Genomic DNA, 17800 nt, shown 5'->3' with positions numbered 1-17800 from the left:
GTTTTATTTTAATACTACCTTCTTTATCATTATTCAATCCATTACAGGGTCTTTTAGATTATATCTCTCAATTCAGTCTATTTCTTTATCTCATTTATATGACCCTAATCCAAGCTACCATGATATTTTCTTGGCTTACTATAATCACCTCTTAAATTATCTTCCTCCAGCTCATCAAGTCCCACTTCAAACCAGTTTCTACATTTCAGAAAGAATAATCATTTAGAAATTTAGACCTTTTCATGTAATTGTTATGGATAAATCCCCACTGTTCTTAGCCAATCTTTAGATGGCTTAAAAGGTCCTTCCTAGTCTAGTGTTTACCTATCTGTTCCCTTCCTCAGTGGCATCTTATCATTCTTTCTTTCACTTATTGATTTATAATCTATTCAACAAATTGAGTAGATAAAAAATTTTAAAATAGCATAAAGAAAAATTTTATTTTAAAAATATTATGTCTAAAAGTATGTTCTTAATGCTCTGCAGTTTTCATGAGACCATGTCTGGAGTTTCTAAAGAAACCATATTCACCGAGATGAAGGTATTTTAATTTTGTCTTCAGATAACAGGCTATACAGAAGACTATCTACATAAACAAAGACAAATTACTTCCAAGACCATTTGATTAATTTGAAACAAACCACTGAGTGCAGATGGGCATGCTAAGAAACAGAAGTATAGATTACAATAATAACAACATTTATTTCTTTATACAAGTTGTAATAAAGTCACATTACCCTTTACTGATCAAGTGATAATACTGATGGAAAGCTCCATATTTCAAAAATCTCAATCTGTTTGCCATTTAAGTTCGCCAATACTCAAAAATATTCCTCAGCTCTGACAACTCCCCATATAACTTTCCTATAACTATATGATCTTTTAAATATCCAAACTTTTAAATGTTTATGTACAATTGTTCTTTGTTTCCAGTTAGCTTCAGACAGTGACATCAATGCTAGGTTAATAGAAACTATCTACTTACCATATTGTAGGTGGCTCAGAACCTTCTATTTCTAAGTAATCATATTTTTCTTCCATTTGGAAATCAGTAAATATGAGAGAAATTGTGTCCCCAGGCTCTGCTACAATGGTCCAAGTGCAATCAGCATTGTTATGGTACTCATTAGGAAAACTAGGGCTGGATATGATGCCACTGGATCCTCTCATTGTTCCTCCACAAGCATCTTCAGCTGTTAAAAACAAAGACAAAATATTCAGGTTTAAGTTATAAAGAGAAATACAATTAAAGTAATTCAACATTTTTAAGTAAAAATAACAGTCCAAATGTTGTGATATCAAATGCATAATATACTAATAGAGATTAAATAAAATGAGAAGTTTATGAAAAATTTATAAGCACATGTATAAATAGAAACAATATCTGGACAACTTTATAACCCATGGCTGAAATGGCAATAAAAGTAAAATCTACACACCAAAATTAAATCCCAGTGTAATAGAAGCAAGATTTTCTTTTCATGTTTAAGTGATAAAGAGAATTAAACAAAAAAAATACATTTTTTAAAATCTGTGATAGGAAATCTTTAATCACTTTGGGTATATTTGTTTATGGCAAGATCATTTTATTTTTTAATGTAGGTATGTACAATATAAAGGCATCCCCTCCCCCAACACCTGCTTGATTTTTGGTGAATTATACTACCATATGTGCACATGAGTGTCGATCTATAAATTCCAATTTTTTAATGAGTACATATAATTTTGGTTCTTCCATTCTTGTGATGCCTCATTTGAAATGATGGTCTCTAGTTCCATTAATGTTGTAAAAAAAGTTATTAGTTCACCAATTTTTTATGGCTGAGTAATACTCCATGGTATACATATACCACATTTTATTGCTCCACTTATGTATTCATGGACAGTTGGGTTGTTTCCACATCTTTGTGATTGTGAATTGTGCTGCTATAAACATTTGAGTGCAAGTGTCTTTTTTATAAAATGTCTTTTTTTTCCTTTGGGTAAATGCCCAAGTAGTGGGATTGCTGAACCAAATGGTAGGTCTACTTTTAGTTCTTTGAGGTATCTCCATACTACTTTCAATAGAGGCTGTAATAGTTTGCAGTCCCGCTAACAGTGTATAAGTGTTCCCTTCTTTCCACAGCCACACCATAATCTATTGTTTTGGGACTTTTTGATAAAAGTCATTCTCATTGGACTTAGATGATATCTCATTGCAGTTTTGATTTGCATTTCCCTGATGCTTAGAGATGCTGAGGCTTTTTTCACATGCTCATTGGCCATCAGTCTGTCTTCTTTTGAAAAGCTTCTGTTCCTGTCTTTTGTCAGCTTTTTAATAGGGTTGTTTGATGTTTTCTTGCTGATTCGCTTGAGTTCTTTGTAGAATCTGGTTATGAGCCCTTTATCAGATGTATAGCATGCAAATATTTTCTCCCATTCTGTAGGTTGTCTATTCACTACATTGATTGTTTCTTTAGCTGTGCAGAAGCCTTTTAATTTAATCAGTTCCCAATTATTTATTTTTGTGTTGCTGTGATCGCCTTTCGGGTCTTCATAAATTCTTTGCCCAGGCTGATATCTATGAGTTTTTCTGACCTCTTCCTCTAGAATTCTTGTAGTTTCACGCCTTAGGTTTAAGTCTGTTATCCATCATGAATTAATTTTTGTGAGGGGTGAAAGGTGTGAATCCTGTTTCATATTTCTTCATGTGGCTATCCAATTTTACCAGCACCATTTCTGACTAGGGATTCTTTTCCCCAGTGTATATTTTTGTCTGCTTTGTCAAAGATCAAATGGCAATATGATGATGGTTTCATATCTGGGTTCTCTGTTCTGATACATTGGTTTAGGTCTCTATTCTCGTGCCAGCACCATGCTGTTTTGGTTACCACAACCTTGTAGTATAGCTTGAAGTTCAGTAAAGTGATGCCTCACAATTTGTTTCTTTTGCTTAAGGTTGCTTTGGCTATTCAGGGCCTTTTCTGATTCCATACAATGCATAGAATTATTTTTTCTAGATCTGCAAAAAATGACGTTAGTACTTTAATGGGGATTGTGTTAAATCTGTAAATCACTTTGGGTAATATAGACATTTTAACAATGCTGATTCTGCCAATCCATGAGCATGATATGTTTTTCTATTTGTTTACATCCTCTGTGATTTCCTTCCTCAGTGATTTATAGTTCTCCATGCAGAGGTCTTTCACCTCCTTGGTTAATTATATTCCTAGGTATTTTATTTTCTTTGTTGCTATTGTGAAAGGTATTGAGCCTTTAATTTGATTCTCAGCTTGGCTATTGTTGATGTATAGGAATGCTACTGATTTTTGTACATTGATTTTATAGCCTGAGACTTTGCTGAATTTATTTATAAATCAACTTTATTTTTGGTGCAGCTTCTTTATTCTTCATAAATTGGGTTTGTGGCATATAAGGAAAAGGTGAGACAGAAGAGTAAGGTGGTGTTCTCTGTTTTCCCTGATAGCATTTTTGTTCATCCTCCACTTCCCACTGAGCTCTCTATAATCTTCCTGTGGTTTCAAATAGAAAGGATCAAGGGACGTGAATCCTCTTATTTGGCTGGCACTAATTTGGCAGCAATTTCTATGGAATTTGGCAGATAATTAAACAAAGATGGTTCTTTTGCTCACAGGCCCTTTCATGGGATCCTCAAAGGTGTCCCCATCAGTTATTGCTGAGTGTGAGTATGTCTCTCAGGCTGGATTCTTACATTATTCTCCCATATTGTAGGAATAGCCTAGTACATTTCCATCATCTTTCCAACCATGGCTCCTCATCTTCCTAGGTGGGCCTCTTAGGCAGGATCTAAGACAATACCAAGCCAGAACTCTCTCACAAAAATCCCACATTTGATCATGTGAAAGCATGCCCATTTATTTATTCTCTTTGGAAATTCAGTTTCATCCAAAATCCAGCACTCTGGGTTTGCAACAGGCATTTCGGCCATGGTTTAAATAATAATATATTGTATCACTTAAGCTCCAGGGTGTACAAATCTATTTCTCTAGACAATCTCCTTGAATTTCCTCAGTCTAGACTCACAATAAAGAGAAACCACTCCAAACTCCTGACACATGTAATGGAGAGCAACTCAAAAAATATCCCACTTCGGGGAAATCTTTATTTTATACCAAATTAATTTCAACCTCAAAGTATCAGTAACATTCACTCTAAAACAAGTATGGGGACTCAGTTCCCTTAGCATCGAAACCCATGCTCTTGTCAATTCTTGTATCAAGTTCTATGTTCAGCACTACTGTTTAATCTCTTTATTACAACAAACACTATCATAGAATCCGCATCTGACAAAATTGTGAAATAGGTAAAATTTGATTGAGTAAATGTTAGGAAGAAAACATTTTGGCTTGGTGGCCCTACCTGAAAGCTAAAACCTTTATATTGTGATTTGGCTTGAATTAAATACAATATTTGTAATGCAATATATTTTCTATAATCATGGATTCATAGAGGGATGTATTATGTAAATATGTATATATATTTTTATTTTATAGCAGAGTTAGAACAAGTAAAAGGCAGCATTATGACTAACCATGGAATTCTTGAATCTAGAGCTGTGCTCTTTCTGCTAGGTATCATTGCTCGGTGTCTGGTCAAAATGAGTTGATATATATCCTGTCAAAAAGACCTTTATTCTGTCAACATCACTCTGATTTGGCCGTTAGGCTTGCCTGTTTGATAAGTGCTGCCTGCAATATTTTCTGTTCAATAATTCACAGAAAGGGCAGCATTCACAGAATACTGATCCATAAGACCATTTCTTAAGAGATTCTAAATACACAAGGGATCATATTGGTTATTTGTATCAACTTCTTATAAAATTTGAAGTTTATTCATTAGGTCATATGTTCAAAAGCATTAATTGATACAAATCTACTAAGTGCCAGAAGGAACCATGCAATCCCTCCAACTACAATGTTGATTAAAGTTTATCTCCATCCCTGCCCTCATGGAGTATTCTGTCTAGTAGTGAGTCAGGTTCTAAGCAAATGACAAAATAAACACATAAAATTACTTTACTGGCAAGTACCACGAGGAAGGAACATTTAGTACTAATGTTATATATTTGGGGGCTTTAAACTAGTTAGAAAATTGAGGAACAAGAATTCTCTGAGGAAGCAATGCTGTTTAGAAACTCAAAACATGAACAGTAAGCACTAACTAGATAAGAAGCAGAGGGAAGAGTGTCAGGAGGTTCACTGACACTTTCACTGAAGGGAAATGGACCTGTGTGCTACAGACAAGAGGGTGAGAGGCTATGTGGTACCAAATGCAATTGGAAGGGCAACTAATGGCTAGACCTTGCAGGACCATTCTGACAATGCTATGGAATTTATTCAGAGCAATGGAAAGTCATTAAAGGGTTTTCAGTAGAGATATTAGATTTGGGTTTTGAAAAGATCATTTAGCTATTCTATGAGATGAGAGAGGAAGGCCACAGTTGATACTGATTTGGAGGCTGAATCAAGAGCCCAGACAAATTCTTGCATGCATCATTGATTCCTAAAGATAAACCATCTCTTGTTTATTGACTATGTTAGCATATTTTTATCTCAAAATCTTCAAAAGATTTGTTTGGTCTTTGTAGGCATGTCAGAAGAAATAGCATCATGCCAAAATAAATTAGAACACCCCTCTTAGGCCAATATCTGAGAACAATATATTTTTTATTTAAATAGTAAAGCAATGCCATTAAATATCTTAGATTTCCCTTGAGGCTAACTAGAAGTTATGATGTCTTAGGTATATGATTACTTAACATATAGGGAATACAGTGAATAATAAAGGTTGGTAGTTTCTCTACTCACATATACTCTTATATATAAGAAAAATATAAAGGTTATAAGATTTACAATGGGTTAATTTTTTATACATAGATATGTGCACATTTATATAGGCAAAATATTGGCAAATTGCATGTTAAGAAGCTTGAAAAGCCAGTTTGTAACATGGGGAAAACCACCAATTCAGCCAATGGAATCAATAAGGACAAAGTGGACTTTTAAGAATAAGGATAAAAAAATCCTTTAGGACTTTGGACTTACTTCAGTTTTCTGGAGCAGTACTACCAATTTCCTCTTAAGTTCTTAATGTATTTAAATCTATTGAAAAAATATGGCTGTTGAATTTAAAATATTATTAAATCTAATTTTATTTGTTTATAGTATTATAATATGAATGTTACATCAAATAACATCTATTTCTCTTCTTTAAAACAACTGATTTATATAAACTTCATAAACAATGCAATTTTATCTCTTACCAATGGAACATGGAGAAAAGTAACAAAATAAAATAAAGATTAGTTGTATGTAAGTAAAAAAAAAATTAAAAATAATTCGATATTTTTCCCCAAATGTACTTTTCCTAGAATTAAATTTTTATTTATTTTAATCTCTGTGACACTTATTTAGATACCAGAAATACATGACCTTGTTTTGGCTTAGGGTATGAAACCACACATTTCATTTATATAAATTGGAATTCCTCCAAAGCATGGTTGTTTAAAAAAAATTGAGCACAGCTTCAAAAACCACCTAAAACAGTTTTCTGTAACACATCTTTGCAGATACTGATCTCATACTGTGCTCTGCCTTGCTATCAGTTTCTTCCAAAATAACTTAGGGTTGGGGTGGGATACAGGAAATAGGATTATTTATTATCAAAGAGAAATGAACTATAAAGTGTAGAAGATGAGTACACTTGTTCAATTCCAGATGCTAAGCATTCAATCCAATCTCACACTTTATCATGGGACATTTTTCTCCAAATCTCCCTTTTTAAATCTCAGAATTCTATCAGCACTCAAGTGATACTGACATGTGTGTGGGTCTTGTCGTTTCTTCCCAGGATAGGCATCACTATTATGCACCTCTTAATTACACAAACTATTTAAATATTATACTGTTGTTAATTAAACATTACATTTTATCTATGTGGAGCTGTAGTTGTTATTGCATAATCATCCCAGTTTATATTTAATAGTTCAACCTAATGCATCTTTGTGTTTAAGGAGAAACTCTTCTCATGGAGAAGAAAATTAAGCAACTGGGTAAATAGCATACCTTCTAGATTGATTGCTACTTTTATGTTTGTCAAGGCACAACAAGTAGTACTTTTAAAAGAAAAGTATTATTCTTTTAAAGAAAATAAAACTATATTTTCAATGATCACAAAAAAAACCTAAGGATTCTCGTAATTTTCATTTCTCAGTCCAGCTCCTTCAGCTCTTTCATAATAAAACAGGTGAAATTAAAGAGAAAAATATATTTAATAGATCAAAGCAAACATTCACCATTCATTGATATGAACACCTCTGAGAAGTAAAAAAAAGCTAAGTATAATGGCAATTTAGCATAGAAGGTTTATTCTTAAATATACAAATATGCTTTTAAGCAAATATCCTACGTTAATTTCCACTTACCTTCCTGAGAGACATGTTGAGAAAATGAGAGGGAGCTAGTTAATGCACAAAGAAAGTAATTAATAAATATGTGGGGTCTTTTAAACATCTATTTTAAAATAGTTTTTAGAATCTCTAAATAAAAAAAATAAGCATTCATTCAATAAAATTTTAATTATTTAAAAATTTGGAGAAAAAATACTTAAATTAAATCAAAGAATAGCAATAACACAGTAACAGGGAGAAAATGTACATTGTTGCCCTCAAAAAATTTAAAACTGAGCAAATTATACAAAATAACTCTTTTTAAACATTTGCCCAGGGCCACACAGAACCGTGTGATCTCAGACAAGATAGGAACAGAGAGAGCCCTATAATCATTTAACTTTCTCTCTGGAGACAAATTCTGAACCATAGAACAAGGAGTGAAATTTCAAGTAGAGCATGGTATTCTCTCTGAACTCAGTGGACAGAATTCAGGGAGCATGAGGTCTCCATTTATTGAATAGGGCTTTCTTTCCACAGTGTATGTTGTTGTCTACTCTGTGGAAGATCAGTTGGTTGTAGGTAGATGGTTTTATTTCTGGGTTCTCTGTTCTGTTCCATTGGTCTATATCTCTATTTTTATACCAGTATCAAGTTTTGGTTACTATTGCCTTGTGGTATAATTTGAAATCAGATAATCTGATGCCTCCAGATTTTTTCTTTTTGATTAATATTTTTTGGCTATTCAGGCTCTTTTTTGGTTCCAAATGAAGCTTAGGATTATTTTTTCTGAATCTGTGAAATACAACGTTGAAAATTGAATTGAATCTGACAGTAGGCACCCTTGTCTTCTTGGCAGTGGTTTTGTCATATATGGCTTTTATTATTTTTAGATATGTTCCTGCTATACCTAGTTTTTTGAGGGCTTTTATCATGAAAGGGCACTGAATGTTATTGAATTTTTTCTGCATCTATTGAGTTGATCATATGGTCTTTGTTTTTGTTTGTGTTTATGTGGTGAATCACATTTATTGATTTGTGTATGTTGAACCATCCTTGCATCCCTGAGGTGAAACCCACTTGATTGTGGTGAATTATCTTTTTGATGTGTTGTTGAATTTTGTTTGCTAGTATTTTGTTGAGGATTTTTGCATCTGTGTTCCTAAGGGATATTGCTCTGCAGTTTTCTTTTTTTGTTGTGTCCTTTCTCAGCTTTGGGATCAAAGTGATATTGGTCCTTGCTGAGCCTGCTCTCTGACGTAACTTCACTATATAGTCTCCAAGCTGCTCCCTGACCAGCACAGAGGCCTATGGTGGTGGTGGGAGGTCCCTTAGAGCTTGAGTTGCAGTGTTCATGTGGGGCAATGTGGGGCCCTGGGACTCTCTTCTTTATCGCTTCCACACATGTAGGGGTGTTCCCCAGGTACCTTATGATCTTGGTGAGTTGAACTTCTCATCCCCATGTCCTTCACTCTGAGTGTCTCCCATCAGTTCTCTGATGATTTACAGTGCTCTCTCCAAGAGGGTCCATCCGTAGGTGAGCATCTACTTGCAGTTTTCTATGCTTTCCTAGAGAGTGGCATGTGCAAGCCACTGCTAGTTCATCATCTTAGTGAGGAACCTCAGTTCAGTGATTCTTGATTCTGACTATACATTTAGCATATCATCACCTAAAGAACTTTGTAAAAGTGCCCTACTGTAGAACCCACTATACAAATCTTAAGGTTTAAGATGAATTACAGATATTTCTAAATGCTCTTCTGTTGTTTCCAATGACAGCCTAGCTTGAAACAAAGGTAGCAAAATTTTGAAAGCAAAGAAATTTTGAAGCAAATTGTACCCTGATTATCTTTGCTTTCTTAAATGAAGTAGGATTAAAGTTTACTTTCTGAAAGTAAAAAGCATCAAATAGAGTAGGGACTCAAGGATAAAAATGAGGGTTAGAAATGAAAGTAGGTACAAATAAAGGCAGAAATTTTATAAAACATAAAATGCTGAGATGATGGCTACTATCATTACTTAAACCATAGTTTTCAAAATGTGAATTCTCGGGCCCTTTCCCATACCTGCTGATTCAAAAACTCTGGGAATTGGGTTCAGCAATTGGTGTTTTAACAAGACTTCCAGATGACTATCATCCTTGTTAAACTTTGAGAACCACTGACCTAGGTGGTTTATTTAATGTTTTTATTATGGTCAGATTCTAATCACCATCTCAGGCAATTCAGGGAGAGGAGGAGCAGTTCTGAACAGTCCCTTGGAGATTTGTGAGACATCTGACAGTATATTAGCTGAGTTGAAAGGAGAATGTGTGCCTTTGGGGTGTTTTCCCTTTTATAATGTTTTAAATTAAAATATAACATAGATAATGAAAAGTCCACGATTTATAAGTAAATAACTTGATGAATTTTCACAAAATGAAGACAGCCTTGTTATTAACACCGAAGTGAAGTACAGAACATAACCAGAATGTCAGAAAACTCCCAAATACTCCCCCTCAGTCCCTATTCTTTCCATCCTGAAGATAAGCAAGCACCCTTCTACCTTATTGCACCATAGATTGTTTTTGCATGCTTTGAACTTTATAAAATGGAATCATCCTCTTTTTGTATTTGGCTTCTTTCAATCAGTTATTCTTTTTGAGATTCATCCATATTGTTGCATATATTCATAACTCATTCATTTTCATTGCTTCATAGTGGTATTACATGTCACTATTTAAATTATATGTACCATCTCTTAGAAACATTTGGGTTCTTTCCAGATTTGGTATTATACAGTGTGTTTAAATATTCTTATACATGTCTTTTGGTGCCCATCTGGGTAAATGTCTAGTAACTAGTAACATACCAGTCTAGTAATGTGTTACGGTCTGAACGTTTGCATCCCATCAAAATTCATATGTTGAAATCTTATCCCCCAGGCAATAGTTTAGGAGATGAGTTCCTTTGGCAAGTGAGTAGGACATGAGGATGGAGCCCTCATGTGTCCTTATAAAATCCAAAGGTGCTCATTCGCCCCTTCCTCTTAGTGAGGACACATAAAGAAGAAGCCATTTATGAAATAGAAAGTGGACTCTCACCAGATACCAGATCTGCTGGCACCTTGATCTTGGACTTCCCAGCCTCAAGAACTGTGAAAAATAAATTTCTGCTGTTTATAATGTATCCTGTTTACGATATTTTCTTATAGCAGTCCTAACAGATTAATACCTCATTATAATTTATTCTTTACAGTTAAGCCAAGATTATCTTTTAAAAGTGGATATCAGATATTGTCACACATACTCTCCTGTTTGTAATATTTTAATGGCTTCTTGAGTTTGGGATAAAGACAATTTCCTTACCATAACTTTAAATCATTTTAATCCATAGACTTCTCACTAAAATGGCACTGACAACAGATGACAATAGGTACCAGATCAAGATGGGTCACCCAAACTTCAATAAATATTTCATGGATAAGAAATAAATCTTTATTGAGTTAGATAGCTTGAATGTCAAGGTTTGTTTATTATTGCAGCATGGATTGCAGCAGATGGTTATACAGAAATAAAAAATTATCCCATTGGAACTCATTATGTCAACTGGATTAAAAAAAATTCCCAGTACTGGGAATAAGGAATTCCAATTTAGGATTTATATTTGATGCATGTTTAAGTAGCTTTCTTTCTGTTCTACTTCACATACCAGATTACTAAACAATCGTTCTTGCCTTTTGTTTAATTTTTATAAATATCATGCAGTATTTTAGCATATACAAAATTACAGAGCTTGAGCCCAGTTTACTTTAAATTAAAACCCTGAAAATTTGTGTGAATCTATTTATTTATTTTGTGAAAGGTAAGCCTTATTTAAGCAGCAAGAATTTAACCCTGTATGGACAGAAACAACGTCTATCCTCCTCATTGTTTTTAGTTCTTAGAAATATCCTTAACATTTAATAGTTGACCAAAATATGTTTAATATAACTAATAGTAGATATATTATTTGAGTATTCTTTTTGTGGCAGTGACTATGCTATCAACTTCAAATGTGTATAAATATTTGTCTATTTCTCTCTAAATTTTTATTCACTTATTCATACTCCATCATTTTTCAGTGGTACCAAATTAATATTCTATCAACTTCAACCTCTGACTCTTCTCCCATTATAATTTATTCTCTACAGGGAAGTCAAAAGTATTTTTAACTGAAAATTGTATTATATCACATACAATCTCCTGTTTATAACATTCAAATGACTTTCCTTGAACTTAGAACAAGAACAGTGCCCTTATCATGATCGCAATCCACAAGTCTCTCAGTAAACTCAAGACACGCTGCTCATTTTTTATTTTCTTAAATTTAACAAAGCTTCTTCCAACTTTACAACCTTTGTTGGTCCTGGCAGCCAGTCAGTGTCTTCTTCCCCAAGATCTTCTCATGGTTGGCTATAAGATTCCATTCAAATCAGTAAGGCCTTCCTTGACTAATAATTGTATCAGCTAAAACAATCCTCCCATCAGTTTTTATCACAACATCCTATTTTATTTTCATCATTCAACATATCACCATCCAGTATTTTTTTGGTATTATTGTTTTCTCATTTACTTCTAGACTATAAATGCCATGAGACCTCAACTACATTACTAATAATACATTAGTCACAGCATTATCCAAAGAACTTACAACAAGGCTGACTTATGGTAGGTATCTAAAGAATATATTATCTGATGGAATATATTTTTTACTTATCAATCTGTCTGTAAAATTTCTTGGACAATTATTTGAGAGGTGTTGAGCTTAAAAGTGAGGCCTCTAGAATCAGAGAGATCTGAGGACAAATCTGACACTAAGTAATAGTGTGACCTAAATCAGTTCACTTAAACTTCTCTTTGTTTTGTTTTTGTAAAATTATCATTATTTTGATAGTGTGTGTTTATTGAATTAAGTGTTGCCAGCAGTGTCTCAGTTACAGATTTTCTGTCTTCTTTATCAATATCCTAGAAGTTTTATTTTTGTAGGTGAGGAGAAGGTTCCAGCAAGGTGATGGTGCAGTTGACTTGTTACTCCCTCTGGCAAAATTGCCACAGCAGGGGGATTCAGAAGGCACTCTCAGTCCCATAGATTTCATTTCACTCCTGCGTCTCTACTAGTTAAATGACAGGTTCACCGTTGCTGCTTGTTTCTCATTTTCTGCTACAAAATGGAATAGTAAGAAGAGAATAGAAAGTGAGAAACAAAAGTAGCAAACCCTTGTCCATGAGAAGCCCTGTGAGAAGGTGAAAACATGAGAGCACTTTTCCTTCAGTTTGAAGTGTTCTATAGAGCCTGATTGCTTGAAAATAGGCTTCCTCTCCATCTGCTCCTCAATTCTATATTTTAAATATTAGTTTGATTCCGAACCTATTTCTCCCCCATGAAATTCAGGAAAAAGTAGATTTTTAATGAAATATAACGCAGACTACAAAATTTTGGTAAATAATGCCTAATATTTATTGTGCACACAAATGCACTGTTTTAAGCCTTTAAAATAGATCATTAAATTTTATTCGGAGAATAACTCTAAGAGAAAAAAAACCAGAACAAATTATAGCAATTATTTTTCCTATTTTTCAGGAGAAAAACATGGAAGCACAGAAGGTTTAGTAATTTGCCCAAGATCGGGCAGTTAAAAAGTGATGGAGTCAAGTATCAAAGAAAGTCATCTAAGAGAATATCCTTAATCACTGAATACACTGTAGTTTGATATTAAAAAAGTGATAAAAAGTCAAGAATATAGCACACCAGCATACACAATGACAGAGATGACATAGGAATATGGAAGGAGATTCCCAAAAGAGGAAAGGAAACCAAACAAAGGACAGAAAGAAAACAAGCTTTGTCTTTTTTACTTTTACTAGTAAGTTCCTTCCTAGGCCAAGGCACATATAACAACAATAAACAATAAAAAATGTTCATAACAACTTTCTATGTAAATTTGCCATCTTCTATATTTGAATTAGAATCAATAGGAAAATAGTTAAATATACAGTGCAAAATTTCATATTATATAAACAGTGAGAATGCAACATGCATATTAAATTTTAGATTTGTTTTAGCAGTAAATTATAATTACAGGATTACTGATTTATGAAAGTAAAACCATCATTGTAATATTTCTATTGTATTTTTGCCTGAATTTATTTTTCTTAAAAATATGAATTTAAACAGAATATGTTAAACATTTTAAAATTATTTAATAATCCATAGTTAAATATATTCCTAGGTATTTTATTTTCTTTGTTGCTATTGTGTCTTTGATTTGATTCTTAGCTTGACTATTATTGGCATATACGAAAGCTATTGATTTGTGTACATTTATATTGTAGCCTGAGATTTTGCTGAATTTATTTGTCAATTACAGGAGAGTCTCGGTTGAATCTTTGGGGTTTTCTAGATATAAGATTACAATCGGCAAAGAGCAATAGTAGTGACCTCTTCTTTCCCCATTTGGATATCCGTGATTTCCTTCTCTTGTCTGCTTGCTCTGTCTATGACTTGCAGCAGCTATATTGAATAGAAGTGGTGATAGGGGGCAACATTTTCTGGTTCCAGTTCTAAGCAAGAATGCTTTCAATATTTTCCTGTTCAATATGATGTTAGCTGTGGGTTTGATAAGACATTCATATTCGTTACACAAATAGAAAAGTGTTTTTATAATTGTTTTTAAATTCACAGTGGAGAAACTGTTAGCCTAAAAACTGTAAAATCTGTGTGTATACATTCACACACGTATATACAGATAATCCAAAAATGAGGTTATAATGGATTCATCTACAATCTGTTTCAAGTATCATGATTTTTTAAAAGTTTTCTGTGAGATTATCCAATATTAAATACAGAAGACTTTTGTGAAAATTCATGATTATACTATAGCATTGTACAAAATTTATAACAGTAAATTATTTTTATTTCATTAACAATTGCAAGATTTGCATTTGCATCAATACATTCATTTTTTCTAAAATTATGAATTGAATAAATCTTGTCCTTCCATAATAGATTTTTATGTATGTTTCATTATTTATTCTAAACTGAATATTTTGTATTTTTTTCATGTATGGATTCTCAAATCTGCACATGTACATTTTAAAATTTAAAATCATGAAGAAATGAAATGAAGATTTCAATACCAATAATTAATGACTCATGCCATATAAAAGTGAACAGTATTTTCATTCTTTCAGTAGATAATTTCAGCACCAATCTTGTACAAGGTATTACTATAATAAATATGTATCAGGTTATAATACAACAAAACTGGCTATAGCCAAAATACATTTGTCAAAAATTATAGCTAATCTGTAGCCCAACTGTAGATTTTTAGTTGTGTATTGTTCAACTAAAACCTTGCCACTTAGCACTTATCTGGGTCACCTTTTCAGGTTGTCAGTTGCCATGTGGTTAGGGAATACAAACTAATTTTATAGAGTCCAAAGCCAATTATAACTGGGAAGGTAAGTCCAAAGCCAAATGTAAATGAGTTTTGGATATTCAGCCCTTTTGGGTAATTTTTCTCTTGGCATGATAAATAAAAATTTGGCGGGATAGTCATGTAAGAGGTGAACAGGGGTATGAGACATCCCTATTTACATGCAGGGCCCCAGGAACAATGCTTACGTTTTTCTAAATGGTTAATTTTAGCATCCATCCAAATGTCGGTTAGCCAGTTAGTGAGGTGAAGCTGCACTTTAAGTGATGTCCAAGGGCTTTTTATAGTGCTAACATTTGCATAAAACCAGCTTTTTTGAGCCGTATGTTTCCAAATCAATTTAGCTTTGTGCTAATATTGTACTAGAGCCCTGGAGATAAAGAAGCGTGCAGGTCAGCCATGTGTGCTGTTCAATCCCCAAAGGAAACCTCCACTAAAAACCAAAGATTGACACCAGACAAGATTAGCAGAAGAATTAGTCATGCACAATCAACTGTGTTAAATACGGGAAAAAAACATCTGCTTCTCTTGTCCTTCAGGAAAAGGCTAACAGGGTGGAGTGTTAATGCTTCCAGCATATATCATTATGTGCTTCTGAGTGTACCATTGTTTTCTAGGAAGATAGATTTGTTAGAACCAACTATCACTGCTACTTTAAATGCTACTAATGAGGTGGGTAAGTAAAAGCTTCAATGCCCTGTGCTATTTAATCCCAGACCTAGATCCAGAGGCCTTCTCCTTAAGGAATACAACAGTTTAGTCTCTTTCTCAATCTGAGGCTGAAGAGGCTTGGGCTCTAATCTCAAAAATGCTACATAATGTCTGAAAATTTCCAAACCAACCAACCGACAAACACAAATATTCAAGAAGTAAATCCTTTCCCTAAAGGGCTTATTATCTAAAATTGTTGTTTAAAATGTAGAAAGAAAATCCTACCAAATAGCTAGAGATCATTAAAGTTCTATTTCTGGATTTGTTTACAGTTCTTTAAATATTTTTAAGTGTTCTAAATTTTAAGATCTCAAAAGAAGAATTATAACTGAGTATTTTAAAGAATTTAGAAACTAGTAAATAATGATAAAGGGCTGATAACTAGAATCTATATTGAACTCAGGAAAATTAACAAGAAAAAAATCAAACAACCCTATCAAAAAATGAGCAAAGGACTTGAACAGAAACTTTTCAAAAGAAGATAGACTAATGACCAACAAACATAAGTATTCTTCAAATTCCTCCCATACCATCTAACATTTCAAAACTGAATCTAAATTCTTTAGGGACATCATTTTGTTGTCACTATTAAGAAATAAATCAGGGAACAGAAAAGAAAATGATGTATAAAAAGGGATATTATATACATTTGTTATTTTATGTTCAGTACATCTCTTTTACTTCTTAGGTACACATCAAGAAAATAAATCATTTTATCTTAGGTGCTTGTAACAATTGTATACTTTCTTCTTGAAACATTACCTTCCTTTCTTCTTTGTGCACACACCTTAAACTTTGTCAAAACTGATTCAGACCCATAATCATGTCAGGCTTCCCTTATGACAAATGGTCCACTCTTGCAATACAACTGTCAGAGAGGTGGTCTACAAAATGGTCCATTGTTTCAGGTGTAAGGTGAATGGCCATGTTTGTCATATGAATCTCTTTTTAAAACATGTATTTTGTGCTTATTCCATACAAGCAAGGTAGAGGCTAAAAATTCAAAGATAAATAAGGCCCCGATGCTGACCTCAAAAAGCTTACATTTATTGCAGGGCACTAATACATTCATACATTTAATATGATGTGGTATTCTATTAGAAAGGCACATTAGGAACAAAAAGGAGGATATCTGGGCTAATTAGGAGGCTTGGGATATGCTAATCTGAGTCTTCAAAAACGTATAAGAAGCAACATGATCAGATAAGGTGATGCAGGACAAGGGACTGGCATATGCAAAGACTTTGGGGAATTAAACCATTCTAAAATCTCCGGCCAAACATTCCTTCAAGGGTTCCTCATTCAGAAGTCCCATGCTGCTGCTACTGCTGCTGCTACCGCCACCACCACTACTATGACCAACCACACTCTACAAGGACATAATGTGGAAACCTCCACATCTGTCAGGGGCACTAGTTAACCTTTGGCCTTTTCCCTGAAAGCCTTCATGAGTATTTACTCTACTTGTTATATGGAACAATGAATTGGTCAGGCAGATACATAAGAGGCCTCTCACATTCTCACCAATAACAGGGGCTTCCTAAAGCAGGGATTGCCAGTCTCAGGGGGTGTGGGGAGGAAAAGTAAGGTAAGAGGTTAGAGAATGGTATGTATAAATTTCAGGGAATTGCCTAGAACAGCCATGAAAAAACTTTCCAGGAAGATGGAAAAGCTCTATATCATGATAGGGATGTGGCTTACAGAAGCATATTCATTTGTCAAAATTGAATAGTTGAAATGTATGCATAAATGTTGCCTTTTGAGAAACCCTAAAAAGATAATAAAATTGAGTGGAGGGTGGACAGTGGGCAGAAGGATGTAGGAAACAAGAATGGCAACATGCTGATCATTGTGGCAGCTAGAGGATGGATCCCTATACTATTCTGTTCACTGCATGCTATACACGTAAAGACCATATTCTTTGTCATGTGTGGCCACCAAAGTCTCTGTTCTGTTAGCTTAGTGGTCAGCTGGTGATTGGACAGAAACATTTCTAAACACCTGGAGCCAAGGAAAAAAAAAGAAAGAAAAATGAAACTTTTTCTGAGTCTTTGCATACTGGCTCTGTGTTGGGCACTCCTTCAACACTTAGCCAGGCCATTTGCAATTCTGCCTTAGCCTTCACTTCCTGCTTGCAGGGAACCTAAGGTCAGCCAGAAGTGAAAGCTTAGGGTCTTCTCAGGTCTTCTCTGAGCATGTGTCCAGCCCTGGGCACATCATGGCCTT

The 17800-nt window shown here is 34.0% G+C and overlaps 1 protein-coding gene across 1 annotated transcript in view; it reads right to left on the bottom strand.

The window, feature by feature from the left end:
• Positions 1-811: 811 nt before the first annotated feature.
• The window catches only part of LOC105822494 (CUB and sushi domain-containing protein 3-like), a 258986-nt gene continuing 241997 nt past the window's right edge, over positions 812-17800 (bottom strand). Inside the window, exon 4 of the mRNA XM_012659474.1 lies at positions 812-1193. Within this exon, the coding sequence (XP_012514928.1) occupies positions 982-1193 (212 nt within the window). The 3' untranslated portion in view covers positions 812-981. The remainder of the gene's footprint in view (positions 1194-17800) is intronic.

The sequence above is a fragment of the Propithecus coquereli genome, unplaced genomic scaffold (genome assembly GCF_000956105.1).
Source record: "Propithecus coquereli isolate 6110/MARCELLA unplaced genomic scaffold, Pcoq_1.0 Scaffold618, whole genome shotgun sequence".
NCBI classification, from domain to species: Eukaryota; Metazoa; Chordata; class Mammalia; order Primates; family Indriidae; genus Propithecus; species Propithecus coquereli.
Note: the sequence above shows the minus strand (reverse complement) of the source record. Positions and strands in the feature narration are given on the sequence as shown.